The 12669-nt window shown below is 45.7% G+C and overlaps 1 protein-coding gene across 2 annotated transcripts in view; it reads left to right on the plus strand.

The window, feature by feature from the left end:
- The window catches only part of LOC137357734 (exostosin-1-like), an 813195-nt gene that overhangs the window by 617685 nt on the left and 182841 nt on the right, over nt 1–12669 (plus strand). For both annotated transcript variants that reach the window (XM_068024074.1, XM_068024075.1), the window contains exon 5: nt 12267–12386. In XM_068024074.1, the coding sequence (XP_067880175.1) occupies nt 12267–12386 (120 nt within the window). The remainder of the gene's footprint in view (nt 1–12266; nt 12387–12669) is intronic.

A 12669-nucleotide genomic window follows, 5' to 3' on the forward strand; every position in this document is an offset into this window, starting at 1 on the left:
CAATTAATTGTGGCTTTAACCCAGTATTCTAGCTTTAACAACCAGCAAATGGGTTTCCCGAGCTGGGTGAAACTCAACTGGGTCAACAAGGCGAGAAAATAGTGGGAAGCCATCGTTCAATGAAACTGACATGCTGGAAAACCTTTAAATAGTGGGCTGATTTTACCAAGCCTTTGACTTCGGGCTCCATGGCAGAGGATGGGGGGGGGGGCAGGGGGGTGGTGCTGGAAGATGGTTCCGGCAGCAGTCTGCCACGGAGGCTGACACCGGGAGGGCCCAGCCCAATCCTCCCGGCAGCGGCGAGGCTCCGTGGCGGCCCCGTCGCTGCTGAGCAACAGGACCTAGATTTAAACATTTAAATTACTGACATGCATACATTTAAATAAACTTACCTTAAATCTTCCAGGCCCACCACAATCTTCAGCGCCTTGGCTGGCACCCCCGCACCTTCAATTCCCAGTCTGGGGAAAGCCGGCATGACATTGGTGGGGAGGGGGAGAAGTTAAGATTTTCAGTGTGGGAGTTGGACGGGGTCAAATAAACATAATGAGTGTAGGGGATAGTGGGAAGAGGTGAACTTTAAACTTTGCGCAGTCTGTTGGAGGGGGAAGGTCAGATTTAAAAGGTAAGTGTTTTGGGGGGGAATGGGCAAATAGTTAATGTATTGGATTTGGGGGGTGGGAAAGGAGTGTTCGAAATTTATTTGATAAAATTCAGGGCGTGCAGCTTTAAAAAAATTATATATGTCGGCAGGGCTGGCTGCCCTTTAAAAATGGCGGCAGTACCTGCGTACAGGCAGCTGATGCCATTGCCGATGAGGGACAGCCTGCCCCCTCCATGTGATGGAGGGGGGCAGGCCACCCCAGCTATTTAAATGAGCTGCCGCACGGGAGATCACTGTGACTCTTTGGCGTGCAGCCTGCCATTTTTAGAGCTCGCCTCATTTCACCTACCTTGGACTTTACTCACCTTGACCTGATCTTCACTGCTGTATGGGAGCAGCTTATACAGCTCTACCTTGAACTTCTAATGAAGAACAAGAGGAGCAGCACAAGCAGCAGTAGGAGCCACACCAACAGCAGCACCAGCTGTCTTCTCTTCAGCCACATGCCATTCCACAGGGCAGAGGGGATGGACACAGAGATACTTGAAGGAGGCCAGACCCCCAACACAGGATTTATAGGCAGAGGATCCCTCCCCACCAGTGTCACATGCCTAAGCATTAGTGTATCAGGAGGCTCAGGCTCTCAATGGCAGGTCATGGCTGGCATCTACAACTTCCTGGAGCCAGACCTCCTTCACTGCAGACCCAGTGGGCACTCATTGCCAGTGGCCATCAAGGTGACTATCACTGTCTGGCCACTCCGATTCTCTGCCTCTCCATGGAGTTGCACACTCTCTTCTGCATGGAGAGAAAGCGGAGAGTTAAGAGTGTGAGAAATTGAGAATTGGATTACGCAGAAAGGATGCAATGGCAATGTTTTGGAGGGTGACTGTGAGATAGGGATGTGAGAGGGCAATAGGATGAGGGAGAGTGTGAGTGTTAATTGTTCAGATAGGTATGTGAAGAGACCACGTCTGCTGATGAGGTCAAAGGCTTTGCTGAGAGATATGAAAGCAACATAGAGGGGCAACTGTTGTTCGCGGCATTTCTCCTGTAGCTGGCGAAGGGAGAACAGCATGTCAATGGTGGATCTCTCTGCTCGAAAGCTGCACTGTGCCTCAGGGTAGACATGCTCAGCCAGCTTCTGGAGTCTGTTTAAAACGACTCGAGCGAAGGCTTTCACCCCTATGCTGAGCAGGGAGATTCCACGGTTGTTGTTGCAGTCACCGCGGTCACCCTTGTTCTTATAGAGGGTGATGATATTGGCATTGCGCATGTCCTGTGGTACTGCTCTCTCGTCCCAGCACAGGCAAAGCAGTTCATGGAGTGCTGAGAGTATAGCAAGCTTGGCACTCTTGATTATTTCAGGGGTAATGCCGTCCTTCCCAGGGGCTTTTCCGCTGGCTAGAGAATCAATGGCATCACTGAGTTCTGATTCTGTTGGCTGTTCGTCCAGCTCATCCATGACTGGCAGAGACTGGGCTGCATTGGGGGCAGTCTCAGTGACAATATTTTCCCTGGAGTACAGTTCTAGGTAGTGCTCCACCCAGCGGTCCATTTGCTTGCGTTGGTCAGTGATCGTGTCCCCTGACTTAGACTTGAGGGGGGCATTCTTCTCTTAATGCCATCATACATTCCTCTGATGTTTCCGGTGTCGGAGGCCAGCTGAATACGACTGCATAGGTGTTGCCAGTAGTCATTTGCACAGTGTCTGGCTGTTCTTTGTGCAGCTTCTTCTGGCTACGTTAAGTGCTACAGATGTTAACTAGCTGTGGGCTTTCTTGTAGTTCAACAGTGCAATGTGCTTAGCGGCTATGACAGGTTCCAGCTCTTCAAAGTGAGATTGAAACCAGTCTGCATTTTGCTTCTCACGTTTGCCATAGATGGTCATTGCTGTGTCATAGATGGTGTCTCTGATGTGGGCCCACGTGGTCTCTGCATCCCCTGTAGGAGTGTTTTGAAGGGCTTTTTCAAGTGAATTTAGAAACTTATGTAACAGCTGTGGATAGGAAATTCTGTTAGTATTGATGCGCGGGCGGCCCTTCTGCTTGGAGTGATGTAGCTTCTTTTGTTTGAGTCTAACTTTGCTGCACACCAGGGAGTGGTTGGTGTCGCAGTCCGCACTGTGGAAGCTGCGTGTGATTTGGACTGTTTATAGAGGCTCGTCTTATGACGATGAGGTCCAGCTGGTGCCAACGACGTGATCTTGGGTGACTCCAAGAAACTTGGTGACAGGGTTTAGTATGAAAGAACGAGTTGGTGATGCAGAGATTGTGATAGGTGCACAACTCCAGCAGTCTCTGTCCATTCTCATTCATCCTTCCAATGCCAGAGCACCCAAGGCAGGAGGGCCATGAGTCATGGTCGGCCCCAACCCTGGTGTTAAAGTCCCCCAGCAGGAACAAATGTTCGGTATTGGGAATGCTACTAAGGATATTATGGAGTTCCTCGTAGAACTGGTCTTTAATTTCAGGTGGGGAGCAGAGTGTTGGGGCATTGATGCTGAGTAGGTGTACTGGACCAGAGGCAGTGAGCAGTCGGATGGACAGTATGTGTTCTGAGCCATTTGAAGGTGGCTCCATCATGCTGAGCAAAGAGTTTCCAATGGCGAAGCCCAAGCTATTGACCGCGTCAGCAGACGTGGTCTCTTCAGACTACTAGCAAAGATCGGATGTCCACCAAAGGTACTAAGTATCATCACTTCATTCCATGACAATATGAAAGGCACAATTCAGCATCGCGGTGCCTCATCAGACCCTTTCCTATCCTGAGTGGCGTGAGACAGGGCTGTGTTCTCGCACCTACACTGTTTTGGATCTTCTTCTCCCTGCTGCTCTCACATGCGTTCAAGTCTTCAGAAGAAGGAATTTTCCTCCACACAAGATCAGGGGGCAGGTTGTTCAACCTTGCCCGTCTTAGAGCGAAGACCAAAGTACGGAAAGTCCTCATCAGGGAACTCCTCTTTGCTGACGATGCTGCATTAACATCCCACACAGAAGAGTGTCTGCAAAGACTCATCGACAGGATTATGGCTGCCTGCAACAAAATTGGCCTAACCATCAGCCTCAAGAAAAAGAACATCATGGGACAGGACGTCAGAAATTCTCCATCCATCAATATTGGCGACCACGCTCTGGAAGTGGTTCAAGAGTTCACCTACCTAGGCTCAACTATCACCAGTAACCTGTCTCTCGATGCAGAAATCAACAAGCGCATGGGAAAGGCATCCGCTGCTATGTCCAGACTGGCCAAGAGAGTGTGGGAAAATGGCACACTGACACGGAACACAAAAGTCCGAGTGTATCAAGCCTGTGTCCTCAGTACCTTGCTCTACAGCAGCGAGGCCTGGACAACGTATGTCAGCCAAGAGCGACGTCTCAATTCATTCAATCTTCGCTGCCTCTGGAGAATCCTTGGCATCAGGTGGCAGGATCGTATCTCCAACACAGAAGTCCCCGAGGCGGCCAACATCCCCAGCATATACACCCTACTGAACCAGTGGCGCTTGAGATGGCTTGGCCATGTGAGCCGCATGGAAGATGGCAGAATCCCCAAGGGCACATTGTACAGCGAGCTCGTCACTGGTATCAGACCCACCAGTCCTCCATGTCTCTGCTTTAAAGATGTCTGCAAATGCGACATGAAGTCCTGTGACATTGACCACAAATCGTGGGAGTCGGTTGCCGGTGATTGCCAGAGCAGGCGGACAGCCATAAAGGCGGGGCTAAAGAGAGGCGAGTCAAAGAGACTTAGCTGTTGGCAGGAAAAAAGACAGAAGCGCAAGGAGAGAGCCAACTGTGTAACAGCCCCGACAACCAATTTTATCTGCAGCACCTGTGGAAGAGTCTGTCACTCTAGAATTGGCCTTTATAGCCACTCCAGGTGCTGCTTCACAAACCACTGACCACCTCCAGGCTCTTACCCATTGTCTCTTGAGAAAAGGAGGCCAAAGAGGAAGAGGGAGGTATCTGAGGAGATGCCTGGAGAGAAAGGAATGAGTGAAGCTGCAAGGTGTATTGGTCTGAGGAGTGCTTTGCAGGAGAATGCTGGAAAAGTTAGAGTCAAACTACAGGCCAGTTAACCTGACATCAGTCGTTGGTAAAATGCTGGAATCTATTATTAAGGAAGTCTTAACAATGCACTTAGAAAAATCATAGTATGATGAGGCAAAGTCAACATGGTTTTACAAAAGGAAAATCAAGTTTAACAAGTTTATTTAGAGTTTTCTGAGGATGTAACGAGCAGGGTAGATAAAGGGGAACCAGTAGATATAGTATAGCTGGATTTCCAAAAGGCCTTTGGTAAGGTGCCACACAAAAGGGGAAGATAAGGGTACATGGATTGGGGGTAATATATTAACATGGATAGAGGATTGGTTAATGACCAGAAAGCAAAGAGTAGGCATAAATGAGGCATTTTCATGTTGGCAGGCAGTGAATAGTGGAGTGCTGGAAGCATCAGTGCTGGGGCCTCAGCTATTTACAATCTATATTAATGACAGAGACAAAGAGACAGAGGGCTGAATTCCCCCTCCCCTCCCCAGCCCCCTGACGTCGGGGATCGTGGCAGGGAGGCCTGGAAAATACCTCCAGGAGAGGCCTGCCACGGGCCTCGACACCGGGAAGGCCCTGCCCCATATTACCGGCGGTGGCCACCCCCTGCCACTCAGCAACAGGACATCTATTTGAATATGTTAAAACATTAAAATGAAGGAATAGTTACTTACCTCATCCCAACGGCCGTCCCGCTCCAATATTACGATGGGTGGCCGGCACTCTTGTGCCTTCAGATCTCGGACCGGAGGTTCGATGCAGGACACTTGTGGGGAGGGGAGAGGAGGTAAGTATTTTAGTGTGGTGGGGGAGCGGGGTCAAATTTACGTGATTGATCAAAGGGTTAATGGGAATGGGTAAAGGTAAAAGTTTCTGAACTTTGGGTGGGGGGAATGGTCAGGTACTGAAGTTAAGTATTTTGAGGGGGGAGACGGTAGGAATGACATGTAAGGCTACTGGTGGGGGGGGGGGGAGGTGGGAGAGGGGCGGAAAGATTTTTTAAATTATTTTTAATACTTTTAAATGCACTGCTTCTTTAAAAATTTAAGTTGCATTTCGGGCTCTAAGCCCTTTAAAAATGGTGGCAGCACCTGTGCAGTGGCGCCGGATGACGTTGCCAGGCGCAGAATGCCCCCACTCCACATCACCGGGGAGGCAGTTCGTTCCGGCCATGTCAATGAGCTGCCGCGTTTAATATCACGGCAGCTCCGCGGAGCAAATCACGTGCATACGCCCAGCCATCATTGAAGTGCGCTGGCGAGATCAGCGGCAAGCAAGTCAAATTCAGCCCAGACAGTAATGTATTTAAGTTTGCTGCTGATACAAAGATACCTGAAAAGGTATGGTTTGGGGAGGACACAGAGACACTGCTAAGAGATATAGACAGGCTACGTGCATGGGCAACAAGGTGGCAGATGGAGTAGAATGTGAGGAAGTGTGAGGTTATTCACTTGTAAGAATAGCAGAATATTTTTAAAAGGTGTGAAACATGTAAATGTTGATGTACAGAGAGACTTGGGTGTGCTGGTACACAGAAGGAACACAGAAAGTTAGCATAAAAGCAAAATGCTGCGGATGCAGTAAGTTAACAGAAAGTTAGCATGCAGGTACAGCAAGCAATTAGGAAGGCAAATGGCATGTTGGCCTTTATTGCAAGGGGATTGGAGTACAGGAGTAAAGAAGTCTTGCTACAATTATATAGGAGTTTGGTGAGACCACACCTGGAATACTGTGTGCAGTTTTAGTCTCCATATTTAAGGAAGGATATACTTGCATTGGAGGCGGTGCAGTGATGGTTCATTAGATTGGTCCCTGGGATGAGGAGGTTGTCCTGTGATAAGCGGCTGAGTAAATTGGGCCTATACCCTCTGAAGTTTAGAAGAATGAGAGGTGATGTTATTAAAACTTACAAGATTCTAAAGGGGCTTGACAGGTTGTTTCCGCTGGCTGCAGAATCTAAAACACAGGGGCACAATCTCAGAATAAGGTGCTGATCATTTAAGGCTGAGATGAGGAAAAATTACTTCACTCAAAGGTGTGTGAATCTTTGGAATTCTTTACCCCAGAGGGTCTTGGATGCTCCATCGTTGAATATATTTAAGGCTGGGTTAGACAAACTCTTGGTCTCTAAGGGAATCAAGGGATATGGTGAGTGGGCAGGAAAGTGGAGTTGAAGCCCAAGATCAGCTATGATGAAGTTGTATTACAGAGCAGGCTCGACAGGCCGTGTGGTCTATTCCTGCTCCTATTTCTCATATTCTTAAGTTAGTGTGCGGCTTCGCACCTGAGATTGCTATTCAGTCACCTTTCCTGCCCCCCCCCGTAGGTCATTAAACCTCTTGGGGCACTGTATCCATGTTCAAGGGACCACACTCCAGCTGCTCGGTCCCTTCCATCCATGCCTGCTTGTTTTGAGAGGCTGGCCTCTTCCTCCCATCCATAGCTAACAGCGCCTCACCTCAGTCCCTCAGATCCCCCAGCAAGGCAGCCTTCCCAGTTCTCTCCATTCCTGTGGTTACTGAAGCCTCATTCAAGTCAGCCACTCTGACCCCTACCATGTTCCTTCAAGTAGAAATCCTTCCTTTGACAGAGTGCAGGTCGTCATCCCGCCAGCACTCTGTGATCGGTCAGGGAAGCTAAAATGGAATGCTAATGCTGTGGCTGTATTAAAGATCCATGGAAAAGCCTGCTACTGAGGCAAACTGGTTGCTGACCCGCTGTCACACCCCCTTCCACCACCACCACCACCACCACTGCGAGCACATCTATTTCGGTAAGATTCCACCCCATGTATCAGTTCATAACGATGTTTTTGACTTTATTTTGACTAAATTGATCTTTATATCTAAGGACATAATGCATTGTTGTCTTCAAGGAAAGTAATGTAAAATTAGTTAAATAAAGGGAAATTCTGACCACAACTTGACAGAATTTGGTACTCTGACAATTAGTTTTATATAGACATGATGGATTCTGATACAGATCACATATAGGTACATACACTGGCACGTATAGGAGAAAAGCTGGTAAGTGCCAGGATACCAGAACAGCCAATATTTTAAACCCAGTGTAATGACTGATCATCTATAGCAAAATACACTGGACCTAATTGTAATTGTGACTTTCAAGAAACAAAATTATCCTGGAAAGGTTACAGACTTATCATCAGGTCTCCAGTCTTGTGCTACCATGGACTGAGTGTGCCATACTAAAACTTAGCTCAGTGAGTTTTAGTGAGTGTGGGAATTTTAGATGTGATATTTGTGCTGTGCTGATATTAAACCACAAACACAGGCACTGGGTCTACAATGCTGGCTGTCCACGGAAAATGCAAATGCCTGGCACATATGTTTTGTGCCATTATGTGTGGTAAGTACATAATCTAGCTGCAGCAAATAATACAGTGGGGACTAAGTGGGATGGTCATTAAGTTCTCCAAAAAATTGGTAAAACCATACTGCCTGACCATTATGTTGATGCTAAAGCCAATAGTTAATTACACAAAAGCAGATGAAAGATAAATTATATCAAAACAAGAAGACCATCCAAACTCTTTGGAGTTATTTTCATTAGCTTTCAACAGCCTCTTGTTACATTGCAGTTCAACCTCACAAAGAGCATCTGATAGCCCCACTCATAATCGAGGTAGGAAATTGAGGACCAAGGAGCTGATCTCCAATTATGTGTTTGTCTTTATGTTGTTGTTAAAGCAGACGTATTTGATGATCAAATCATTATCTTCTCCATCATCAGGCAATTGGGATATTAACCATTTCTAACACTTAATTTTGGTGGGTTATCTTTCAAAACTCTATAGATTCTGGAAAGGTTACTGCAGAATGGAAAGTAGCAAATGTAATCCCACTATTTAAGAAAGCGGGGAGAGAGAAAATAGGGAATGACAGACCTGTTAGTTTAATGTCAGTAGTAGGGAAAATGTTAGAATCTATTCTAAAGGATGTGATAACTAGACACTTAGTAAATAATGATATGATTGGGCAGAGTCAATATGGGTTTATGAAAGGGAAATCATATTTGGCATGTTAAACCTGTTGGAGTTTTTTGAGGATGTTACTTGTAGTCTCGATGAAGGAGAACCAGTGGATGTGGTGTATTTGGATTTTCAGAAGGCTTTTGATAAGATCCCACACAGGAGGTTAGTAAATAAAATTAGAGCACATGGGATTGGGGTTAATATACTGGTATGGATTGAGAATTGGTTAACAGACAGAAAATGGAGAGTAGGAATAAACGGGTAATTCTCAGGATGGCAGGCTGTTACTAGTAGGGTACCACAAGAATCAGAGCTGGGGCCACAGCTGTTGACAATCTATATAAATGATTTGGATATGGGGACCAAATTTGCTGATGACACAAAACTAGGTGGGAATGTAAGTTGTGAGAAGGATGCAAGGAGGCTTCAATGGGGACTTAGACAGGCTAAGTGAATGGGCAAGAACATGGCAGATGGAATATGATGTGAATAAGTGTGAAGTTATCCACTTTGATAGAAAAAAACAGAAAGACTGTACATTTCTTAAATGATGAGATTTTGGGAAGTGTTGATGTCCAAAGGGACCTGGGTATCCTTGTTTATGAGGCACTAAAAGCTAGCATGCAGGTGCAGCAAGCAATTAGGAAGACAAATGGTATGTTGGCCTTCATTACAAGGGCTTTTGAGTACAGGAGTAAAGAAGTCTTGCTGCAATTGTATAAAGCCTTGGTGAGACTGCACCTGAAGTATTGTGTACTTTTGGTCTCCTCATCTAAGGAAGGATATACTTGCCATAGAGGGAGTGTACTGGAGATTCACCAGACTAATCCCTGGGATGGCTGGATTGTTTTATGAGGAGAGACTGAGGAAACTGGGCCTGTATTCTCTAGATTTTGAAGAATGAGAGGTGATCTTATTGAAACTTACAAAATTCTTACAGGGTGTGACAGGGTGGATGTTGATAGGATGTTTCCCCTGGCTGGTGAGTCTAGAACCAGGGTACATAGTCTCAGAATAAGGGGTAGGCCATTTAAGACTGAGATGAGGAGGAATTTCTTCACTCAGAGGGTGGTGAGTCTTTGGAATTCTCTACCCTCTGGGGTTCAGCATGTTCAAGCCAGAAATCAAGGGATATGGATATAGTGTGGGAAAGTGGCATTGAGGTAGATGATCAGCCTTGATCTAACTGAATGGCGGAGCAGCCTCGACAGGCTGAACGGCCTATTCCTGCTCCTATGTTCCAATGTTTCTAAGCAGAAAAGATGCAAACAGTAGTTTTATTGTCACCTGATGGCCTGTTTTTGTAGCTCTCCCCTCAGAATAAAGCTTCCTTGATGGTGCATCTATTTAAGATGTAGTGCATTCACATAATTTAACATTTGCCAGCAAACCGTCCTGATGTCTGATTGGTACGGCTTGGGATTTACAAATAAAATACTCATTGTCCTTCAAGGAACAAATAATTTGATTTGCATCTAGAACTGATCTTCTACAGCCTGGATACTCTACAAATCAAATTTACAAATCTGCCTGGAATTTGAAGACAGCTAGATTACCTTCTCAATTTTGATGTTTAATAAGGGTAGCCAATTTCCTCCTGAACCCTAACTATTTCTAAAAAAATTAACCCTAAATATCTACATTCATATAAAAGTACAATACACATGTCTCCTGAATGCTGTATCACGGACAAAGGGGCAGGATCATTGGGCTGAATTTTATAGGGATCCGTGGCAGGGGGCGGCACAAAGATGCTCTGGATGAGGCCCACCACCGACCTCGATGCCGGCAGGGCCCATCCCAATCTTGGCGGCGGTGAGGCCTCATGGTGGCCCCCCTGCCGCTCGGCAACGGGACCGTCATTTAAATATTCAGATTAATTAACTTGCCTGCATTCATGAAGTTCTCGTTGCCTCCTGATGTGCCGCTGCGATCTTCATCCTGGCGGCCGGCACAGCTGCACCTTTGAATCCCCGTCCAAGGAAACGAGCCACACCACCTGTGGGGAGGGGGGGAGGAGGAAAGTTAATCAGATCGGGAGGGGGTGAGCGGGATCAAATTTACTTTATTGGTCTAGGGGGTGATGGGAAGGGGTAAAGGTGAAAGGTTCTGAACTTTGCAGCGGTGGGGGAGGTCATATATTCAAGGTAAGTAAGGTAAGGGCAGGAATGACATGTAATGCTATTGGGGGGAGGGGGTTGGAGAGGGGCAGGAATGATTTTCTTAATTATTGTTAATTTTAAATTCACTGTTCCTTTAAAAACTTAAATTGTCATTTAGGGCTCCAAGCCATTTAAAAATGGCACCGATGCCTGCGCAGTGCCATCAGATGTCGTTGCCAGGATGGCTCACCTGCCCCCTCTACGCCATCGAGGGGGCAGTCCACCCCGACCACGCTAATGAGGTGCCGCATATAACATAGTAGTGGCTCCGCGAAGTGAAAGTCACTGATGGCTATCATTTGAGTAGGAATAGAGTTGTGTGAACAGGAGGTGGGTTTTATGAACAACATGAGCTTGGAGATGGCATGAGGGGAGAAAGGAGAGGAACTAGTGAAAGATTCAGGTTCACAGATAGGGCAGAAGGATATCTTGGGGGAAGATTTGGTGGGAAAGGAGAAGAGAGGCACACGGTAGAGGCAACTGATTGGATGATCACAAATCTTAATGACAAAGAAGTCCATGCGCTCCTCACGCATTCAGTGGAAGTGAGGGTAGATGGGGCAGGGAAGAGGAGTTTAAGGAGATGGTTGGTATTGGAGAAAAGCAGTTATATTCACATTCCAGGATGATCCTAAAGTGAGCAGTTTTGGCAAAGGAGAATAGGGCATGATAGTGCTTGATGTGGTGCAGCCATAATGAATGACTAAACCAGTTATGCTATATAAGATAGTAAATGGTGTGGAGAAAAGCTAATTTGGAATACTGCTTTAAATTGTGGGAGAAGGGCAAAAGCACATAGGGTCAAACCAATAAAATGTAACATTAGAACTGATGTCGGGAGGTTCTTCTTCACACAGACAATGATCAACATTTGGAATAAATGTGTTGGCAGAAAACTGGAAGCAAAAACCCAGGAATCATTTAATAACCAACTAGGTGCAGCTATAAGGAGAATGTAGTTTATTCTGGATGAAAGAATTAAGTGAGGCTGAATTGCCTTCTTCATTTGTAAGCGCATTGTGATCTTGGGTGAAGAGATAGTACAATGAGTCTTGATTTCAACACATTTAAAAAGGCAGAGAGGAGTGTGTAGGATGTCACTTTAGATGAAAAGAGGAAAATTCATGGGAATAGTTGAGATATTGATAGAGCAGAGAAAGACTACAAAAGCATTTGAGAAAGAGAGGTTTGAGGAGCATGTGCATTAAAGAGTAAGTAAACAGAGATGATGCGCATCTTTTTTTAATTGTTGGAAGAAAAGCAAACCATTACTCTAGCTGTCAGAAGCTAAAGACAACCAGATAATATGATACTTCCATGATCCCAGTGGCCCCTTCATGTATATCTTATATCTAAAGCACTAATTTCTGGTCTTCTTATCAATCCAGAATAGCATTTATTTTTCTTAATGTTCATTTAATTCTATTGTTCTCTGTCTTTATATTTTTTTGCAGATTCCTTCAATAACTAGATCTGTACATCATGAGAAGATACTGGCACTTAGACAACAAACACAATTCCTTTGGGATGCTTATTTTTCTTCTGCAGAAAAAATAGTATTAACTACTTTGGAGGTGAGTGGTTCAATTTATGTATTTTTAATGAATATGTTATTTTGCAGATTTGGCTTCTTTTGCACCATTTTCCCATTCAATGGCCTGACAGCAGCTTCAACAAGCTGACCCCTACAATCTGGAATCTGTAATGTTACAACTGAGGTGGGAGTAGTACAGTGTCTTTTATAGTTCAATTTCTCCACAGATCGCAACATATTTTTAAATGTTTACCCAGTTACCGATACAGTCAGTCATATAGTCTACTCTTTATCCCAGAATAAAATACACCAACCAGGTTTAT

This window comes from Heterodontus francisci, chromosome 3, assembly GCF_036365525.1.
Source record: "Heterodontus francisci isolate sHetFra1 chromosome 3, sHetFra1.hap1, whole genome shotgun sequence".
Classification (NCBI taxonomy): Eukaryota; Metazoa; Chordata; class Chondrichthyes; order Heterodontiformes; family Heterodontidae; genus Heterodontus; species Heterodontus francisci.